We start from the raw sequence: 22,500 nt of genomic DNA, 5'->3' as shown, positions 1-22,500 counted from the left end.
GACAACCCTGATCTAGAGCCATATAGGTGTGTGTCTAAATATGTCTCCCTCTATGTTCCTATAAATGGCTCTGTTTAAAATGTCTTTATATACAGCTTTACATGTCTCTCTCTATTCAAGTATATATGGCTCATATGTTTCTCTCGATATAGAGTGTGTATCTACATAAACTCAGCAAAAAAAGAAACGGCCCTTTTTCAGGAACTTCACAGATCTTCATTGAAAAGGGTTTTAACACTGTTTCCCATGCTTGTTCAATGAACCATAAACAATTAATGAACATGCACCTGTGGAACGGTCGTTAAGACACTAACAGCTTACAGACGGTAGGCAATTAAGGTCACAGTTATGAAAACGTAGGTCACTAAAGAGGTCTTTCTACTGACCCTGAAAAACACCAAAAGAAAGATGCCCAGGGTCCCTGCTCATCTGCGTGAACGTGCCTTAGCGTGCTGCAAGGAGGCATGAGGACTGCAGATGTGGCCAGGGCAATACATTGCAATGTCCGTACTGTGAGATGCCTACAGGGAGACAGGATGGACAGCTGATCGTCCTCACAGTGGCAGATCACGTGTAACAACACCTGCACAGGATCGGTACATCCGAACATCACAACTGCGGGACAGGTATAGGATGGCAACAACAACTGCCCAAGTTACACCAGGAACGCACAATTTGATCAGACTGTCCACAATAGGCTGAGAGAGGCTGGACTAAGGACTTGTTGGCCTGTTGGAAGGCAGGTCCTCACCAGACATCACCGGCAACAATATCACCTATGACAAGACTGGCAAAAAGTGCTCTTCACTGAGGAGTCACGGTCTTGTTTCACCAGGGTGATGGTCGGATTCGCGTTTATCGTTGAAGGAATGAGCGTTACACCGAGGCCTGTACTCTGGAGCGGGATCGATTTGGAAGTGGAGGGTCCATCATGGTCTGGGGCGGTGTGTCACAGCATCATCGGACTGAGCTTGTTGTCATTGCAGGCAATCTCAATGTCCGGGAACTTGCAGGTGCCTTAGTGGAAGAGTGGGGTAACATCTCACAGCAAGAACTGGCAGATCTGATGCAGTCCACGAGGAGGAGATGCACTGCAGTACTTAATGCAGCTGGTGGCCACACCAGATACTGATTGTTACTATTGATTTTGACCCCTCCTTTGTTCAGGGACACATTATTCCATTTCTGTTAGTCACATGTATGTGGAACTTGTTCAGTATATGTCTCAGTTGTTGAATCTTGTTATGTTCATACAAATATTTACACATGTTAAGTTTGCTGAAAATAAACGCAGTTGACATTGAGAGGACGTTTCTTTATATTAAATGCGGAAAATATTCAGGACCTTGACTTTTTCCACATCTTGTTACGTTGCAGCCTTGTTCTAAAATTGATTCAATTCCCCTCAATCTACACACGATACCCCATATTGACAAAGCAAAAACAGGTTTTTAGAAATTGTGGCAAATGCATAAAAAAAACTGAAATATATAATTCACGTAAGTATTCAGACCCTTTTCTCAGTAATTTGTTGAAGCACCTTTGGCAGCGATTTCATCCTCAAGTCTTCTTGGGTATGACGCTATAAGCTTGGCACACCTGTATTTGGGGAGTTTCTCCCATTCTTCTCTACAGATCCTCTCAAACTCTGTCAGATTGGATGGGGAGCATCGCTGCACAGCTATTTTCAGGTCCCTCCAGAGACGTTCGATCGGGTTCAAGTCTGGGCTCTGGCTGGGACACTCAAGACATTCAGAGACTAGTCTTGAAGCCACTGCTGCATTGTCTTAGCTGTGTGCTTCGGGTCGTTGTCCTGTTGGAAGGTGAACCTTCGCCCCAGTCTGAGGTCTTGAGTGCTCTGGAGCAGGTTTTCATCAAGGATCTCTCTGTACTTTGCTCTGTTCATCTTTCCCTCGATCCTGACTTGTCTCCCAGTCCCTGCCGCTGAAAAACATCCCCACAGCATGATGCTGCCACCACCATGCTTCACCGTAGGGATGGTGACAGGTTTCCTCCAGACTTGACGCTTGGCTTTAAGGCCAAAGTGTTCAATCTTGGTTTCATCAGACCAGAGAATCTTGTTTCTCATGGTCTGAGAGTCCTTTACGTGCCTTTTGGCAAACTCCTAGCGGGCTGTCATGTGCCTTTTACTGAGGAGTGGCATCTGTCTGGCCACTCTACCATAAAGCCCTGATTAGTGGAGTGCTGCAGAGATGGTTGTCCTTCTAGAAGGCTCTCCTAACTCCACAGAGGAACTCTGGAGCTCTGTCAGAGTGACCATCGGGTTCTTGGTCACCTCCCTGACCAAGGTCCTTCTCCCCCGATTGCTCAGTTTGGCCGGGCGGGCAGCTCTAGGAAGAGTCTTGGTGGTTCCAAACTTCTTTAATTTAAGAATGATGGAGGCCACTGTGTTCTTGGGGACCTTCAATGCTGCAGACATTTTTTGGTTCCCTTTCCCAGATCTGTGCCTCGACACTATCCTGTCTTGGAGCACCATGGACAATTAATTTGACCTCATGGCTTGGTTTTTGACATGCACTGTCAACTGTAGGACCTTATATAAACAGGTGTGTGCCTTTCCAAATCATGCCCAAACAATTGAATTTACCACAAGTGTACTCCAATCAAGTTGTAGAAACATCTAATGGGTGATCAATGGAAACAGGATGCACCTGAGCTCAATTTCGAGACACATAGGAAAGGGTCTGAATACTTATATAAAAAAGGTATTTCCTTTTTTCTATTAACCTATTTTTGCTTTGTGGGGTGATGTGTATAGATTGATGAGTAACATTTTTAATTCAATCCATTTTAGAATAAGGCTGTAACGTAACAAAATCTGGAAAAAGGGAAGGGGTCTGAATACTTTCCGAATGCACTGTATGTCTCTATATATGTATCCATTTGAAGCCATACCCAGTATTGTCCCTTTCTGACATTGAAGTGAAAGTGGGTTACCCATGGTGATGACTGGGGCCTTGTTGTTGACAGGAAGCACCGTCACGTTGAGGTCGTAAACAGGAAGTGTCCCGTGGAGAGGTACGGGTGGTGGCAGGGCATCTCCATGGCAACAGCTGTCCATGCCCCCTGCTTCTCCGTCCGACACGATGAGAGTGACCGAGTCAGACACGGGACTGGCTCCAATCTCGCCCCCTATTAGTCAGAGGAAAACAGGAAGTTAAAGTATGTAACAGTGTGTTCACTGGTTACTGGTTGATACACCCATGAAGGGGATGATTAAGATCACTTTAGTTGTCAATTGTACACAAGGTCCAACCAAAATGTTACTTCTGCTTTATTTTAACCCCTCCCAAAGACACACATCCAGTTGAAGTCGGAAGTTTACATACACTTAGGTCGGAGTCATTAAAACTTGTTTTTCAACCACTCCACAAATTTCTTATAAAACTATAGTTTTGGCAAGTTGGTTAGGACATCTACTTTGTGCATTACACAAGTAATTTTTCAACAATTGTTTACAGACAGATTATTTCACTTATAATTCACTTTCATCACAATTCCAGTGGGTCAGAAGTTTACATACACTAAGTTGACTGTGCCTTTAAGCAGCTTGGAAAATTCCAGAAAATGATGACATGGCTTTAGAAGTTTCTGATAGGCTAATTGACATAATTTGAGTCAATTGGAGGTGTACCTGTGGATGGATTTCAAGGCCTACCTTCAAACTCAGTGCCACTTTGCTTGATATCATGGGCAAATCAAAAGAAATCAGCCAAGACCTCAGGAAACAGTTGTAGACCTCCACACAGTCTGGTTCATCCTTGGGAGCAATTTCCTAACACCTGAAGGTACCACGCTCATCTGTACAAACAATAGTACATAAGTATAAACACCATGGGACCACGCAGCCGTCATACCGCTCAGGCAGGAGACATGTTCTGTCTCCTAGAGATGAACATACTTTGGTGCGAAAAGTGCAAATCAACCCCAGAACAACAGCAAAGGCCCTTGTGAATGCTGGAGGAAACAGGTACAAAATAATCTATATCCACAGTAAAACGAGTCCTATATCGACATAACCTGAAAGGCCGCTCAGCAAGGAAGAAGCCACTGCTCCAAACCCGCCATAAAAAAGACAGACTACGGTTTGCAACTGCACATGGGGACAAAGATTGTACTTTTTGGAGAAATGTCCTCTGGTCTGATGAAACAAAAATAGAACTGTTTGACCATAATGACCATCGTTATGTTTGGAGGAAAAAGGGGGAGGCTTGCAAGCCAAGAACACCATCCCAACCGTGAAGCACGGGGGTGGCAGCACTATGTTGTGGGGGTGCTTTACTGCAGGAGGGACTGGTGCACTTCACAAAATAGATGGCATCATGAGGCTGGAAAATTATGTGGATATTTTGAAGCAACATCTCAAGACATCCGTCAGGAAGTTAAAGCTTGGTCGCAAATGGGTCTTCCAAATGGACAATGACCGCAAGCATACTTCCAAAGTTGTGGCAAAATGGCTTAAGGACAACAAAGTCAAGGTCAATCCTATAGAAAATGTGTGGGCAGAACTGAAAAAGCGTGTGCAAGCAAGGAGGCCTACAAACCTGACTCAGCTACACCAGCCCTGTCAGGAGGAATGGGCCAAAATTCACCCAACTTATTGTGGGAAGCTTGTGGAAGGCTACCCAAAACATTTGACCCAAGTTAAACAATTTAATGGCGATGCTACCAAATACTAATTGAGTGTATGTAAACTTCTGACCCACTGGGAATGTGATGAAAGAAATAAAAGCTGAAATAAATCATTCTGTCTACTATTATTCTGACATTTCACATTCTTAAAATAAAGTGGTGATCCTAACTGACCTAAGACAGGGAATTTTTTCTAGGATTAAATGTCAGGAATTGTGAAAAACTGAGTTTAAATGTATTTGGCTAAGGTGTATGTAAACTTCTGACTTCAACTGTACATGTGCAGGTTGGAGCCAGGGGCTGCCACACCGGGCGCCCGTGGAGCAGTTGTTGTGGGGGATTAAGTGCTAAGATTTGATACCAGCAACCCTCCAACTGCTAGCTCACTTCCCACCAGATTTGTCCTGTCAGACCCGGGATTCGAACTGGCAACCCTCTGGTTGCTGGCTCGCCTCTCTAACCTCTAGGAATCAAAAGTTGAGTTGACTCTCAAACACTTTCTCTTCTGTTGGAAGGCACTAGGTTAATTGAGCGGAGTCCATGGCAATTACATATGCCTTCTGGTTAAACCAGACTAAATGATACGATTAAATCAGGCTACCTATGGATTGCGCTCATGGATAAAAACATCTGCATTTTTAACAATTCCTTTCCCCAATGATCCACACCTAGCCTGGCCCCATATCTGTTTGTGCTGTCTTGTCGACTCCTATGGTCATTGTCCGTAGGTCAATGGCCAAACAGCAAAAACAGATCTGGGATCAAGCTAATACTCACCTGTGTGTATGTAGTAGATGAGTCCCTGCAGGACGTCCTGTTGGGAGAACTTGTCCACAGTAACCCCGCCTCTCTGCAACTCCCCCCTGGCAGGGGTCCGGGCCAGCATGTAGATTAGCCTGGCATCATCACTGTCTGCATCCGTGGCAAACAGGTACTCAGCAGTGACCTGAACCAGGCCCCCTTCCTCACAGGTCAGCCCCCCAAGCAGCCCTGGTCCTAGTTGGGGGGGCTCGTCATTCACTGGTAGGATCTGTGTAGGGGGAGGGTGGGGAGAAGGTCACAATGGAGCAAGAGAAAGATGGCATTCGCACTTTCTACATTTCCCTTATATTTTCCCATTTTCCTTTCGTTCAAAAGTTTGGGGTCACTTAGAAATGTCCTTGTTATCCATGATAACATACATGAAATGAGTTGCAAAATGAATAATAAATATAGTCAAAATGTTAACAAGGTTATAAATAATGATGTTTAATTGAAATGATCTCTCTTTTGAAGAACATATCAAGACCATTTCAAGGACAGCTTTTTTCCATCTACGTAACATTGCAAAAATCAGAAACTTTCTGTCCAAAAATGATGCAGAAAAATTCATCCATGCTTTTGTCACTTCTAGGTTAGATGACTGCAATGCTCTACTTTCCGGCTACCCGGATAAAGCACTAAATAAACTTCAGCTAGTGCTAAATATGGCTGCTAGAATCCTGACTAGAACCAACAAATGTGATCATATTACTCCAGTGCTAGCCTCCCTACACTGGCTTCCTGTCAAAGCAAGGTCTGATTTCAAGGTTTTACTGCTAACCTACAAAGCAGTACATGGGCTTGCTCCTACCTATCTCTCTGATTTGGTCCTTCCGTACATACCTACACGTACGCTACGGTCACAAGACGCAGGCCTCCTAATTGTCCCTAGAATTTCTAAGCAAACAGCTGGAGGCAGGGCTTTCTCCTATAGAGCTCCATTTTTATGGAACGGTCTGCCTACCCATGTCAGAGACGCAAACTCGGTCTCAACCTTTGTCTTTACTGAAGACTCATATCTTCAGTGGGTCATATGATAGAGTGTAGTCTGGCCCAGGAGTGTGAAGGTGATGTAGAGGTGAATCCAGGCCCTGCAGTGCCTAGCTCCACTCCTATTCCCCAGGCGCTCTCTTTTGACGACTTCTGTAACCGTAATAGCCTTGGTTTCATGCATGTTAACATTAGAAGCCTCCTCCCTAAGTTTGTTCTATTCACTGCTTTAGCACACTCTGCCAACCCGGATGTTCTAGCTGTGTCTGAATCCTGGCTTAGGAAGACCACCAAAAATTCAGACATTTTAATTCCAAACTACAACATTTTCAGACAAGATAGAACTGCCAAAGGGGGCGGTGTTGCAATCTACTGCAAAGACAGCCTGCAGAGTTCTGTCCTACTATCCAGGTCTGTACCCAAACAATTTGAACTTCTACTTTTAAAAATCCACCTCTCTAAAAACAAGTCTCTCACCGTTGCCGCCTGCTATAGACCACCCTCTGCCCCCAGCTGTGCTCTGGACACCATATGTGAACTGATTGCCCCCCATCTATCTTCAGAGCTCGTGCTGCTAGGCGACCTAAACTGGAACATGCTTAACACCCCAGCCATCCTACAATCTAAACTTGATGCCCTCAATCTCACACAAATTATCAATGAACCTATCAGGTACCTCCCCAAAGCCTTAAACACGGGCACCCTCATAGATATCATCCTAACCAACTTCCCCTCTAAATACACCTCTGCTGTCTTCAACCAAGATCTCAGCGATCACTGCCTCATTGCCTGCATCCGTAATGGGTCAGCGGTCAAACAACCTCCTCTCATCACTGTAAAACGCTCCCTGAAACACTTCAGCGAGCAGGCCTTTCTAATCGACCTGGCCGGGGTATCCTGGAAGGATATTGACCTCATCCCGTCAGTAGAGGATGCCTGGATATTTTTAAAAAATGCCTTCCTAACCATCTTAAATAAACATGCCCCATTCAAGAAATTTAGAACCAGGAACAGATATAGCCCTTGGTTCTCCCCAGACCTGACTGCCCTTAACCAACACAAAAACATCCTATGGCGTTCTGCATTAGCATCGAACAGCCCCCGTGATATGCAGCTGTTCAGGGAAGCTAGAAACCATTATACACAGGCAGTTAGAAAAGCCAAGGCTAGCTTTTTCAAGCAGAAATGTGCTTCTTGCAACACTAACTCAAAAAAGTTCTGGGACACTGTAAAGTCCATGGAGAATAAGAACACCTCCTCCCAGCTGCCCACTGCACTGAAGATAGGAAACACTGTCACCACTGATAAATCCACCATAATTGAGAATTTCAATAAGCATTTTTCTACGGCTGGCCATGCTTTCCACCTGGCTACTCCTACCCCTGTCAACAGCACTGCACCCCCAACAGCAACTCGCCCAAGCCTTCCCCATTTCTCCTTCTCCCAAATCCATTCAGCTGATGTTCTGAAAGAGCTGCAAAATCTGGACTCCTACAAATCAGCCAATCTAGACAATCTGGACCCTTTCTTTCTAAAATTATCTGCCGAAATTGTTGCCACCCCTATTACTAGCCTGTTCAACCTCTCTTTCGTGTCGTCTGAGATTCCCAAAGATTGGAAAGCAGCTGCGGTCATCCCCCTCTTCAAAGGGGGGGACACTCTTGACCCAAACTGCTACAGACCTATATCTATCCTAACATGCCTTTCTAAGGTCTTCGAAAGCCAAGTCAACAAACAGATTACCGACCATTTCGAATCTCACCATACCTTCTCTGCTATGCAATCTGGTTTCAGAGCTGGTCATGGGTGCACCTCAGCCACGCTCAAGGTCCTAAACGATATCTTAACCGCCATCGATAAGAAACATTACTGTGCAGCCGTATTCATTGATCTGGCCAAGGCTTTCGACTCTGTCAATCACAACATCCTCATCGGCAGACTCAACAGCCTTGGTTTCTCAAATGATTGCCTCGCCTGGTTCACCAACTACTTCTCTGATAGAGTTCAGTGTGTCAAATCAGAGGGTCTGTTGTCCGGACCTCTGGCAGTCTCTATGGGGGTGCCACAGGGTTCAATTCTTGGACCGACTCTCTTCTCTGTATACATCAATGAGGTCGCTCTTGCTGCTGGTGAGTCTCTGATCCACCTCTGCGCAGACGACACCATTCTGTATACTTCCGGCCCTTCTTTGGACTCTGTGTTAACAACCCTCCAGGCAAGCTTCAATGCCATACAACTCTCCTTCCGTGGCCTCCAATTGCTCTTAAATACAAGTAAAACTAAATGCATGCTCTTCAACCGATCGCTACCTGCACCTACCCGCCTGTCCAACATCACTACTCTGGACGGCTCTGACTTAGAATACGTGGACAACTACAAATACTTAGGTGTCTGGTTAGACTGTAAACTCTCCTTCCAGACCCATATCAAACATCTCCAATCCAAAGTTAAATCTAGAATTGGCTTCCTATTTCGCAACAAAGCATCCTTCACTCATGCTGCCAAACATACCCTTGTAAAACTGACCATCCTACCAATCCTCGACTTTGGCGATGTCATTTACAAAATAGCCTCCAATACCCTACTCAACAAATTGGATGCAGTCTATCACAGTGCAATCCGTTTTGTCACCAAAGCCCCATATACTACCCACCATTGCGACCTGTACGCTCTCGTTGGCTGGCCCTCGCTTCATACTCGTCGCCAAACCCACTGGCTCCATGTCATCTACAAGACCCTGCTAGGTAAAGTCCCCCCTTATCTCAGCTCGCTGGTCACCATAGCATCTCCCACCTGTAGCACACGCTCCAGCAGGTATATCTCTCTAGTCACCCCCAAAACCAATTCTTTCTTTGGCCCGCCTCTCTTTCCAGTTCTCTGCTGCCAATGACTGGAACGAACTACAAAAATCTCTGAAACTGGAAACACTTATCTCCCTCACTAGCTTTAAGCACCAACTGTCAGAGCAGCTCACAGATTACTGCACCTGTACATAGCCCACCTATAATTTAGCCCAAACAACTACCTCTTTCCCAACTGTATTTAATTTATTTATTTATTTTGCTCCTTTGCACCCCATTATTTTTATTTCTACTTTGCACATTCTTCCATTGCAAAACTACCATTCCAGTGTTTTACTTGCTATATTGTATTTACCTTGCCACCATGGCCTTTTTTGCCTTTACCTCGCTTCTCACCTCATTTGCTCACATTGTATATAGACTTGTTTATACTGTATTATTGACTGTATGTTTGTTTTACTCCATGTGTAACTCTGTGTCGTTGTATCTGTCGAACTGCTTTGCTTTATCTTGGCCAGGTCGCAATTGTAAATGAGAACTTGTTCTCAACTTGCCTACCTGGTTAAATAAAGGTAAAATAAAATAAAATAAATTAATCAGGGCAACAGTTTTCAGCTGTGCTAACATAATTGCAAAAGTGTTTTCTAATGATCAATTAGCTTTTTAAAATTGTAAACTTGGATTAGCTAACACAACGTGCCATTGGAACACAGGAGTGATGGTTGCTGATAATGGGCCTCAATACGGCTATGTAGATACTCCATTAAAAATCTGCCATTTCCAGCTACAATAGTCATTTACAACATTAACAATGTCAACACTGCATTTCCGATCAATGTGATGCTTTTTTAATGGACAAAAAAATTGCTTTTCATTCAAAAACAAGGACATTTCTAAGTGACCCCAAACGTTTGAATGGTAGTGTATATAGCCTACTCACCTGGACTGGTAAGAACACATGAGCAGAGTTGACACCATCAGTTACTGTTAGACCAACAGTGTCCTCCACAGTCTCAGAGTCATCATGGATGTACCTGCAATGAGACATTTTTTATTTGTATTTTTAAATGGACCCACATAGATTGGGTTGCCGTGATTAACCTCAAACCAAACCAAATCCTTACACGGGCTGCCTCCCTCTATCGTCTAGCCCCCCTTATCATGCCACTATATGCCCCACCTGACTCGGAGACCTCTCAGGTCTTGGAGGATGAAGGTGTCACCCTGGCGGAGCTCTCGCCCCTGCAGCTCCAGCTTCCCGTGGATGGGCGTAGTCTGCACCCCTACTCTGAGCTTGTCCTCCAAGCTGTCCCCGTCCCGCACCAACAGGTGCTCCTCCGTGAAGAAGGCCCCTCCTCCTTCCTCCACTCTCAGTAGGTTGGTGAACACCTGAGGAGGTCCAGGATAACGAGATAGAAATCGATGGAGGTGGAGATAGAAATGAGAGTTGACAGAGAAAGAGAATGGTAAAGTGGAGTGGATTCTCGCATTTGAAATGTTTCAATGTCTACGTCGTGGTTCTAAGACCGTCGATGCCGAAGCGGTTCATAAAAGACACTGTTCACCTTCATGACGAGCATTTATCTTTTCTTTATCTTCCTCATGTAACATGGTGTTGTTGATAAATATTTTACTTGACCAGAGACCCCCCCCCCCCCCACCCCCCCACCCCCCCACCCCCCCACCCCGCACCCACCTCAGGAGCCTGGTTGTCCACAGGAGTGACGGTGACGTTGAAGAGCAGGTCAGTGGTGGTTCCACCGTGGTGGTCGCTCACGGAGAACAAAAACTGGACAAACAGCGGCTCTGGACCGATGTCCTCGATGGGGGGCATGTACCCCACCTTCATGTGGTTGACTGCATGCTGACGGACACAACACATGTTGCTGCTTTGAGGTTTAGTAAGAACAGGCGTTTGTAATCCAAAATGAATATACCTGCACACTACATGCATGACAGTGTATTGGCGCAGTATATTGGTGAGCGCACCTGGGTGAATGACTTTAGCACAGGGACCATTGGGTCTTTCTTCATGGAGTGGGTGCTGTCTGTGTAGAATAGTCGCCCTGCATCAGGTAGCCTGCAATCAGGGCCACAAACACACTCTGTTAGACAGGGCGAATCATTCCCATTTATTTAGGCTTGGGGCGTGATTGTCCTGGTACAAATCCAGCATACAGTTGTATGATTTTCATTTTGAAGAGCGTTTTCCCTTTAAACGTCATAAACCTCATGCATTAAACAATACATCTGAAACCATATTAATTAAGCACGCATTACTGTGACACAGCCACAGTAGAGTCCATGAAGTGAACAGCCATGTTGTGACTACGAGAGAGAGAGAGAGAGAGAGAGAGAGAGAGAGAGAGAGAGAGAGAGAGAGAGTGTGTGAGAGAGAAGAGGGAGAGAGAGAGAGAGAGAGAGAGAGAGAGAGAAAGAGAGAGAGAGGGAGGGAAGATTGGCATATGTTTAGTTGTACTGTACTGTACCCTGGCCGTGTGGGGCTGAAGCAGGGTGTGGTGATGAAGAAGGAGAGGTCTGTGTCTGGGTGCTCTGTGTCCCTGAAGTGGATGTGACTCTGGGTCAGGTAGACCACGTCAGTCTCCCTCACCGTAACCGAGCGAACGCTGCCAGACACCTCCACCGGAAGCTGGTCTTTGACTGGGAAAACGTGGATCACCACAGTCTGTGTTGTGGTTGGAGGGCACAGAGGACAGCACAATGGAATATGGATCATTAATGGAAAACGGAACGTTTCAGACGAATAGACATTTAAAGGGGTTGTAATATAGACATATGATCCAATAAATATATATTTTCCCAGATTATATTTCGGGCTTTCACTGCATTCACTGCCTTACCATCGACTTCTGGTTAAAATATCCCCCATTTCAAGTATTGCAACGTAACAGTAATGTGCCATACGGAATATCGGGTTTAGATCTTTGCACACTTACGTGTCTGTGGGATAGGTTTGGGGGTTGATGGCTGTCTGAGAGGGTGAAGTCGAAGGTGTCCTCAAAACACTCCTCTCCAGAGTGCCTATAATAGATCATCCCCATGAACAGATCCCTCTGCAGGAAACTCTTCACTGGCACGCCTACAGGAAATCACAATCCAGTCATCAACATAGACATCGAATGCATAGAATGGGACATTTTCTCAATGCAAGATGGTAGAGACAGAAGGAGAGCTAACTACCCGTCTCATGTTGAAGGTTAGCCTCATCAGACCTCAACAAAAACAATCAATGTCGCTCACACACAGGTTGAACCTAACTTGCTTAAATGCCAATTATACGGGGTTTGGACTATCAGTTATCAGGCAATTATAGCAATGGAGCTTTTCTATACAATTTGTGATGATATCCTATTACCTAGCTGTTGTGGGTGGGCCTTCTTGACCACCTCTCCAGCGCGGGGGAAGGTGAGGAGCTGGTACAGGATGTAGTCATCACTGGAGTCCAGGTCGGAGGCCAGCAGCATGTACTCTTCCACCAGCACCTCGCCGCCCTCCTGCACTTCCAATGCCACGTTGTTGATAAGGAACGGCGCCGTGTCATCCTTGGGCAGGATGTTGATGGGGAACTTGTGGCGGATGCTGTGGCGCCCGTCTGTGATGCGGAAGACAATGTGGTCGCGGGTGGTGTCGCTGTCCGAGTGATGGTAGACAACCACGCCCTCTTGTAGGTCCCGTATCCGGAACATAAAGCCTTTACCACCTGGGAGGAGATGTGAGTTCGAATGAATTGGAAAGGAGACTTTTCCTCTGAGTTTTTTTCCATTTATGTAGGCTATTTTAACCCTGGTTAAAATGTTGTTGTTTTTTTATGATATTTCTTTCGTTACAAATTTGGGTCGCTATAGCGTGTAGTGTGTCCTCATGGTAACACTTTCTTTGACGCCCAGTGTCATAACACATGATGACATGGTCATAATCATATCATAATATTTCCTGACAGCTGACAAAACTTGTCATAACATGGTCATAACACTCATGACCCACATATTGAAACGTGGTGACACGTGAAAAGTGTTATTTTATGGCTGGTTATGACACCTCCAGTTGAAGTTAGAAGTTTACTTACACCTTAACCAAATACATGTAAACTAAGTCATTCACAATTCCTGACATTTAATCTTAGTATCCTGTATTAGGTCTGTATTAAATCCTGTATTAGGTCTGTTAGGATCACCACTTTATTTTAAGAATGTGAAATGTCAAAATAATAGTAGAGAGAATCATTTATTTCAGCTTTTGTTTCTTTCATCACATTCCCAGTGGGTCAGAAGTTTACATACACTTAATTAGTATTTGGTAGCATTGCCTTTAAATTGTTTAACTTGGGTCAAACGTTTTGGGTAGCTCCCACAATAAGTTGGGTAAATTTTGGCCCATTCCTCCTGACAGAGCTGGTGTAACTGAGTTAGGCCTCCTTGCTCGCACATGCTTTCAGTTCTGCCCACACATTTTCTATAGGATTGAGGTCAGGGCTTTGTGATGGCCACTCCAATACCTTGACTTTGTTTTCCTTAAGCCATTTTGCCACAACTTCAGAAGTATGCTTGGGGTCATTGTCCATTTTGGAAGACCCATCTGCGTCCAAGGTTTAACTTCCTGACTGATGTCTTGAGATGTTGCTTCAATATATCCACATAATTTTCCAGCCTCATGATGCCATCTATTTTGTGAAGTTCACCAGTCCCTCCTGCAGCAAAGCACCCCTACAACATGATGCTGCCACCCCCGTTCTTCACGGTTGGGATGGTGTTCTGGGCTTGCAAGCCTCCCCCTTTTTCCTCCAAACATAACAATTGTCATTATGGTCAAACAGTTGTATTTTTGTTTCATCAGACCATAGGACATTTCTCCAAAAAGTACAATCTTTGTCCCCATGTGCAGTTGCAAACCGTAATCTGCCTTTTTTATGGCGGTTTTGGTTCTTCCTTGCTGAGCGGCCTTTCAGGTTATGTTGATATAGATACTTTTGTACCTGTTTCCTCCAGCATCTTCACAAGGTCTTTTGCTGTTATTCTGGGATTGATTTGCACTTTTCGCACCAAAGTACATTAATTGATTTTCCCATGATGGCAATTAAAGAAGCACTGAGTTTGAAGGTAGGCCTTGAAATACATCCAAAGGTACACCTCCAATTGACTCAAATGTTGTCAATTAGCCTAGCAGAAGCTTCTAAAGCCATGACATCATTTTCTGGAATTTTCCAAGCTGTTTAAAGACACAGTCAACTTAGTGTATGTAAACTTCTGACCCACTGGAATTGTGATACAGATTATTTCAATTATAAATCACTGTATGTAAACAATTGTTGGAAAAATGACTTGTGTCATGCACAAAGTAGATGTCCTAACCGACTTGCCAAAACTATAGTTTGTTAACAAGAAATTTGTGGAGTGGTTGAAAAACGATGGTTGAAAAACGAGTTTAATGACTCCAACCCATGTGTATGTAAACGTCCGACTGTACATAAGAGTGTCAAAACCCACATTTACTCAAATGTGTTTCCTTTCATTTAAAAGTTTGTTTCCTAAGTTATTTGTTGTTGTTGTTTTTCATGATTCCTTTTCATCATATTTTAAATATCTTTTAAATAACAGAAAATACACTTTCTGACACTGTCATGAAGCATTATGACCATCATATCTGCTCCGGAAATCTGCTCCTGCATTCATCCCAGTCATCAACAACAGCGCATTGGGCTAGGCGCATGTCTGACATCAATATGTTCTGCAATTACAATGATCATTTAATATGGTTCATTTCAGAAAATGTCAAATAACAAACACACTGTTGTCAAGTAGGCTACGGTGTAATGGAATGTTTTGCTGTGTGTGGTAGGTTTTGTGTGGTTTTGACACTCTCTTGTAGGTGTCATAACCAGCCATAGAATAATGCAATATATGTCACAAAGGTCTAAATATAATGGTCATGACAGTGCTATGACCATACTATGACAGGTTATGACAAGATATGTCAGCTGTTATGACATGGTTATGACTGTATCATAACATGTTATGACGCTGGGTGTCAAGTAAAGTGTTACCGGTGCCATGTATTGTAAGTTAACCCCACTACAGCATATTAAGGCTAAGCATACAGTACATCAGGAAATTGGGTACTTGGATATTTGACATGGTGTTATGAGAAGCACCCTAAGGTGGACATCCCCCACTCTTGCCAAAGCCACTTCATGTTTTCATTTATTAATGATTTCTCACAAATAAGCTAGGGGTTTTTTAATGTTGGATGCATATTGTCATTTGGAAATAACAAGTTTCGCTTTTGCCTAAAGGCACTACGCGCTGGCTCAGGCTTTTCCCTGTCGCTGAAAAACAGAGAGGGAAAGATGGCGTCCTTCCCAGGCTAGCGTGCTGTGGCGGCTGCCCAACGTGACGATGGCCCACTCCTGCTTGCCAGGGAGACAGAAGGGCAAGGTCACAAGACAGATTGAGTGATGAATGGTCGTGCATGAAACCTCATTAGCAGCAACTTTACTGCGGGGGAAATGGGGGAAATGGCTACAAGTCCAACGGAGAAACAACTTGGTAATTGGGCCCAAAGGTGGCAGTGGGCAGCAGGCCCAAAAACAAAACAAAAAACACAGGTTCCCAAGTCGGAGGACAGTGTGGAGTATGAAGGAACAGTCAGGCAGCTTTCCATTTGGCTGAAGGCGTTGGACCAAACGTGCTCTGACACTCCCCAGCGTCGACGTCCCGAGTCGGAGGTCAAGGGTGAGCAATTCCCTCTGCCCGCCAAGTCCTCCAGAGACACTATGTATTGGTGGGCCAGAACTCTCACTGAACTGAGTGGAGCTATGAAGAAAATTAGCAAACAGGTTCTGATAAGGGTTCTGTTTTTTTCCCCTCGCTCTCTATATATCACGGGGGGGGGTCGTCAATCAGTATGAAAGCGACCCTCCCCCATCCAAATAACAACAACGTAAACAGCAATTAAAGTGATAGCGGGATGGGTGTGGGTGGGACGGTTATTTGAGCAGGTGCTGCTGTTCATCGGATGGCCCTACAGGAGGGAAAGGGATGGAGTCAGTGGCCGATGGGAACTGAAGTTAGTCCAAACTGGAAACTATCGAACTGAAAGAAACCACCAGCTCAGCCTCCCTGTAAGGGACTAGCCTTCTACAGAGCCCAGATTGACAGAGTAAAATGGTCCGTTATGAGGGGTTCAAAACAATAACCGAAGCCACTTGGTCGTACACGTTACCACTGTAACCTCAATAAAAACACACAAGCATTTGCGCTTCTCTCACACTGTCCAAAGTAGTCATGAAAGGTTACGTCCCTAGCCTTGTCTGTCATCTTCTCTCTCTCTTAAACAAAAAAAAACAGGTCTGCTCTTGGGACAGCGCATCTGCTCTTTGTGCACAGTGGCATGAAATGACATAAGTCTCCCCAATCTGCTTCACTCAGGGCCTGTGCAAACAAAGGCCTGTCTCCCCGTGCGCTGGAGTGGAAGGACAGACGCCGGCACGCTGAAGACAGCTTTGTGTGCGAGGGCCCCTGGCGAAAGTGGCGACGGCCCATTTTACACCTGATTAGGAAACACATGCAGGCCACCTCACATATGCTTTGGGAGCCGCGCCGCCGTCCCCAACGGATGGGAAACACATGGAAGCAAAAGGGCGGAAAAGGGCAGGCGTTCCTGGGAATCTTCAGGGTGGCACTCCAGATACCAGCACAGAATTCCAAGGAAGGGTTAAAAGATGTGTAATTATTTTCCTGAATGTTCTGTGACAAGGAAGCGCATCAACGATTCAACAAATGTTTTGGTTGTGCATTCTTTTACTTTGTATTGTGACATTTTGTCATTTACTTTGAATAGTGACAATGTCTAGTTTTCTTGTCTCATTTTCCTTATGTGTCATATCAAGACAGTTCTACGTCACAGTTCTATCGGCAATGTTCTGAAAGTTTCACCTAACTGAACCCACCCCATCTGACCTCTCACCTCTGACACTGAGTCGTCCGTGCAGAGGTCCGTCCACGGCCACCAGGTAGACAGCATCAATGTTGTCACTGTCCACGATCTGGAGATCCTCCCAGGTGATTGGCCGAGACTGACCCTCCAACAGATCCAACCCTGCCAGGATAGGTTGGTATCAACATCCTGTCTTTATCAGTGTATTTTTATTTTATTGATTTGATTTATTTGACCATTTAAAAACATAATTCAGCCACACAAGTGGATAAACTGAATTAACACCTTATTTCCATTGTGGACTCCATATGTCGTACATTTCACTATATACCTCGTACAGTAGCCTACAATACAGACATAAATACAAGCTCCTCAATGGGTTTGCATCATCTCTTATGATGGCAATTTCTTTGCAATTCAATGTGATGTTTCGATGTGAAGATACCCATGTTCCACGAGACTCTGGGTGCGTTTGTCTCAGCTGCTCTGACGGAGAAGTGGACCATAATGGGTGGGCTGGCTACATAGGAACCGTCAATAGCCTGGAACTCAACCTGCAGGAAATGGAATAGATATAGCATTAGTTTAACATGACGTTTCCACTCGTTCTTCAGCTACAATCTCTCTCTAAATGTGACTTTGGAGATGAAAAAGGCACTGGAAAGCAGGTCTCATTAACCAGCAGGCCAGCTCAGTAGAAGCTTGGCTCGGCTCGACATGCCTCAGCTCGGCTCAGTGGTGTGAAAAGGGCCGAAGAGCTCTATTGCTCCACCACAGTACCTCATAGTTCCTCCTCCCTGTGTGACTACTATTGGGCGGCTGGTAGGCTATCTTCATCTCGTGTAGGTCCTGCCAGATGAAGGAGTGGCAGGTTTTGGTGTGGTCGTCCAGGTGGGCGATGTAGCCCTGGGCGGGGGGTTTTGTCACGTTGAACACCAGGCGCTCCTGGGGGGTCTCTCCGTCCTTGGCGTCCAGCGCGGCCGTGGTCAGGGGGGTGAGGATGAACTGGTCCGCCTCCAGGATGAAGGAGGCCATGAAGGCGGCCTGCGGAGGCTGGTTCTGCATGGCCCCATGGATCAGCACGGGCAGCCACACAGCCTCCGTCTGGGGGACAGACAGAGGTTAGTGGCATTGAATAGGTTAAATACACCTATCTTTTCTAACGAGAAACTACTTAAAGCTGGGATTGAAGGGGGAAATAGTGCCACAGGCACATTTGTTATTGTTTTTGTTTTGTTGACAAAACGGAGGTGAGCAGCGACATTAATATCTTGTATTCTGAGAACACGGCAGCCATGTTCTGTGTACGTTTGGTAGGACGTTGATGGAATATTCTCCTAACCCTTAGACAACTGGACACAGGAATGCTGTTGCAACCTTCCCATGAAACATGTCTAGAACATTAATACTGAATATTCTGATAACATGGTAACCACGTTCTGGGTAATTTCTGTTTGACATTAAGTGAATGGGTCTCTTGGAAATGGTCCTTACACGTTACTGACCTAATGAGATTCTTAAGAGAACGTTCTCTAAAGTTGTGGGAACGTTTGTTGTTAGATGTGAAACAACTCATCCCATTCAGCATTGCGGTCTGTATCATCCAATCACAGAGCAGATACAAGTCACGTGAACACTGGACTCATTCGCTAAATATCTGTATGTCCCGCCCCCCTTAGTGACTGTTGCTAGCTTCCTCAAGCAAGAGCCAAAACCATGGATTCTACCACGACAACACAGAGAATTGCCACAAGAAATTGTATTATATCCCTAAAATAAACCATGAGATCTGTTAGCGAACAGATGGTGGCACTCGATAGCACTGTCACAGGCGCAGCCTGAACTTGTAGGTCCCGTTAGAACAGACCCAGGGCCTGTTTCTGCGGGCCAATCTTTTTTCTTGAGCGGATGGTTGTGGGGACAGAACATAATTATAAATCATTTGTACACTGCAAATTGTCTGCAAGAAGCCCAAAACAGATATAGTATTTGACAAAAACTGGGAAAGACTGGGAAATACTTGGGAAAGATTTCCTAAATTAAAATAGCTTTGAGCTGATTTCCTGGTGATTTTTACAATGTTTTATGTTTAACAGCAAAAATGCGCGAATAAAATCAGCCGCGGGATGAATTTGGCTCGCGGGCCGACTATTGGGGAACCCTGCCATACAGTTTGTTACAGTTACAGTAGTCTCTTACCCCCAACAGTGCTCTGGAGGCCTGGTCCCGTAGCTCCACTCTGATAGGGATGTAGTCAATCTCCGGAGAGGGGGGACTCAGGTGCTGGTACTTCAGAGCCAAGCTGAGGAACTCGTGGCAGGTGGCTTTGAGGAAACGCACCTCCTTGGTGCCATGGAGGCAGGGCTTGTTTCCTGGACAGGGGTCTCCAGTTTGTCTTCCTTGGGTGAATGATCGTTAGGAGACGAATGTCAATCAATGGAAGTTTACCCGAGGCTTGTTAAATATACAGAGCAACTACGGAGAAGAATCAAAGAGAGTGGCTTTGCAAAACTACATTCAACACAAGGGACAAAAAAAGTAAGTGACAGTGTTTGATTCCTTTGCTGTACGTGTTCAGTAGTATCAATTATCTGACAGGACAAAAGCTCCCAGATGTGATGCCATACGAATGTAGGATCTTAATTTGAGCCAGTTTGCTACAGCAGGAAAATAATCCTGCAGCAACAGGAAATGTGAGTTATTATGTGGATTATAATTCATGGATATTCATGTAGGGGTTGATGCATTTTTCTTGAGGGAAAATCACATCTGCCATTTTGTTAATACATTTTAGGAAATTATAACCTTCAGATGTTTTTTTCAATCTCAGACGCACACTACAATTTGGCTACAAGGTCCTACGTTGCAGGAAAGTTCTCCTGCAACACGGTGATCAAATTACGATCCGACATCTGTAATGCCAGTCTGGATCGAGACCAAATAATTATACAATAACTAAATCACTGCGCCTATTAGACTGTATCGATAATAAGCCCACTGACCCAAATTCTGCATCGGATCGTCCATGCGAACTGGGATTCGAACTCATGTTCACAACAACACAACATACTCACAAAGCACCTTCAATCCCATTGCATTTCCAACGTGTTGACCAGTAGCGGGATATGGATGATGCCATGCTTTACCTTTCCTCAGCCCAGTGTCATCCTCGGTCACCAGCTGCCCCAGGGAGGGTACACTGGTCTCTGGGGTGAGCAGCCGCACGGTGCAGGCCACGTCGGGCGGACTGCGGATGCTAAGGATGCCGCCGTCGATGGCGTTGGACAGGCCGTAGAACCGGGGGACCACCAGGGGAGTGCTGCCCAGCTCTACCAGGCTGCTCTCAGGTTCCACCACAATCATCCTCAACACCACCGTCTCCACCACGGTGTCGGAGTCTGTGAACCTGAAATTAGTTGGAGCACACTCATCTCGACCCCTTTTGAGATCTGAAAACGTATCATGACAAACTTTGAATTTGGAGTGCAACGAATAAACCTGAAACAGCACCGTGTCTCAATGCATTCCTGGTGGGACCCAACTTTTTTGTCTAAGCCCAGCGCTGCCACTCCTAATTGAACACAAACGGCATCTATTTTCCAGCCTGGTTTTCGTTCATCTCGGTTAACGAAGTGTGACGTGTGCTGAAAGCATTGTAAATAAAGTTGTGATTTGAATGTGTGACGTGTGCTAAAACCATTATAAATAAAGTTGTGATTTGAATGTGTGACGTGTGCTGAAAGCATTATAAATAAAGTTGTGATTTGAATGTGTGACGTGTGCTGAAAGCATTATAAATAAAGTTGTGATTTGAATGTGTGTGGTCCTACCTGTACACTCTCAACATGACTGTGTCTTCCTCCAGCAGGGGACTACCATTATGGATGTACTTCACTTCATCTGGCAGGAAATGGCAGTCAAACACCTGCAACAAAAATAGGCCATCGTTACACTTCACATAACTACGCAGCAACACACTGATGTAGAGCACGCACAGCCACACGGTGGAATATATTCTCAAGACTGCAACGGGTAGCTAGTAAAGAAGCAGAAACAAAATGGCCGCTTTGCTTTAGATTTGCTTACATTTGTCATCATTGAAAAGTAACACGGACTAGATCCTCTCACCTGAGGAGTGAGTTTCCCTACTCTCTGAGTCACCGGCTCATTGAGCACGACCTCGACCTTACAGTCTGATGTCTGGTCCACGTTGAACCGCAGCTCCTTGTCTGTCACAAACACAGACCTCCCCCGGCCAACCTGGACCCCTGAGTTCACCTGCACCAGACTCTGCTGGGCGCAGGCATGTGGTAGGACAGCCATCAGGGTCAACAACATCCAGGAATGGACCCTGGCCACCGCCATTTTGGCTCAATGTCTGTTGATTTGTTTTCTGTGGCACGCGCTCAGAGCTGTATCAGGTGTTTTGATGGAGGCCTGAGAAAGGGTGTTTATCACAAAACAATGAGCCAGATATTTCACCGGATGTATAAATGTGAAGCATCCGGTTGGCGTTTCCACTCACTACCAAATATGGTAATGAGAGGAAGCCCAGTGGCCGGCAGTGGGAGAAGAAGGAGCGAGATGGACTTTGGACGATATTCTGCAAATTTTCTCATCGATGAAACATTTGATCTCTGTACAGTTTTCTGTTTCGAAAACTAAAATTTGTAACAAACAGGGTGGACTGCGTTTTTAAGACTTTATCCTTTGTCAAAGTTCCCAAAAATGGCATTGTTCAGAAGGAGTGCAAGGGCGAATTGAGTCATGGCACACACGCACTTCACAGAGTAGGCGTTCCTAAACAGAAATATGCAAATAAATGCTAGAACGAACCAATAGGATCTAACTAGCAAGTGCTTGGCTCTACCCACCTCCTTGCTTGTTCTGCCCACTATGATTAATTTGCTCCCATTGGAAATGACAGGCTCTAGTCTATCTTGGATTAGTTATACAAATCTTTGGTTTTACGGTGGGGCTTGATGTATAGGAGGCACAAAATGGACTCTACACAATCAGGCAGTTTCTCTAGTCTTTCAATGTCTCTCAGATACCTTTAAGACGATTGCCTCAGGAATGGCCGACTTTCTTGTTCCATCTCCATCTAATAGTCAGCAAAACCTGAAGGGAAAGATGAAAAAAAATCTCTCCAACACAAAGTCTGTCTATAATCAGCCAGCAGTCAAACGCAGCCAGTAGTCTACTCTACAGGCGACTCGCTCCGGAAACGCCTTCATCCTCCATTTCACTTCAAAACAAGCCCCCATTGCAGGAAACAAGGGGTTAATCTGTGTGACCCCAG

At 45.1% G+C, this 22,500-nt stretch overlaps 1 protein-coding gene across 2 annotated transcripts in view; it reads right to left on the bottom strand.

Moving 5' to 3' along the window:
* The window catches only part of frem1b (Fras1 related extracellular matrix 1b), a 60,889-nt gene that overhangs the window by 36,616 nt on the left and 1,773 nt on the right, over positions 1-22,500 (bottom strand). Inside the window, exons 2-18 of one of the 2 annotated variants that reach the window (XM_036977890.2) lie at positions 22,253-22,319; positions 21,327-21,635; positions 21,029-21,123; positions 20,345-20,604; positions 19,398-19,597; positions 17,979-18,302; positions 17,644-17,752; positions 17,229-17,360; positions 12,622-12,966; positions 12,203-12,345; positions 11,735-11,931; positions 11,235-11,325; positions 10,942-11,109; positions 10,426-10,634; positions 10,186-10,279; positions 5,431-5,683; positions 2,959-3,153 (exon numbers count right to left, since the gene is read on the bottom strand). In XM_036977890.2, coding sequence (XP_036833785.2) covers positions 2,959-3,153; positions 5,431-5,683; positions 10,186-10,279; positions 10,426-10,634; positions 10,942-11,109; positions 11,235-11,325; positions 11,735-11,931; positions 12,203-12,345; positions 12,622-12,966; positions 17,229-17,360; positions 17,644-17,752; positions 17,979-18,302; positions 19,398-19,597; positions 20,345-20,604; positions 21,029-21,123; positions 21,327-21,563 — 3,052 coding nt within the window. In that variant the 5' untranslated portion in view covers positions 21,564-21,635; positions 22,253-22,319. The remainder of the gene's footprint in view (positions 1-2,958; positions 3,154-5,430; positions 5,684-10,185; positions 10,280-10,425; positions 10,635-10,941; positions 11,110-11,234; positions 11,326-11,734; positions 11,932-12,202; positions 12,346-12,621; positions 12,967-17,228; positions 17,361-17,643; positions 17,753-17,978; positions 18,303-19,397; positions 19,598-20,344; positions 20,605-21,028; positions 21,124-21,326; positions 21,636-22,252; positions 22,320-22,500) is intronic. The other variant, XM_090235300.1, reaches the window with a different exon arrangement.

Source organism: Oncorhynchus mykiss, chromosome 5 (genome assembly GCF_057628025.1).
Source record: "Oncorhynchus mykiss isolate SJ-2025 chromosome 5, ASM5762802v1, whole genome shotgun sequence".
Taxonomy (NCBI): domain Eukaryota; kingdom Metazoa; phylum Chordata; class Actinopteri; order Salmoniformes; family Salmonidae; genus Oncorhynchus; species Oncorhynchus mykiss.
The sequence above is the reverse complement of the archived record's forward strand: the minus strand, read 5'-3'. Positions and strand labels throughout refer to the sequence as shown.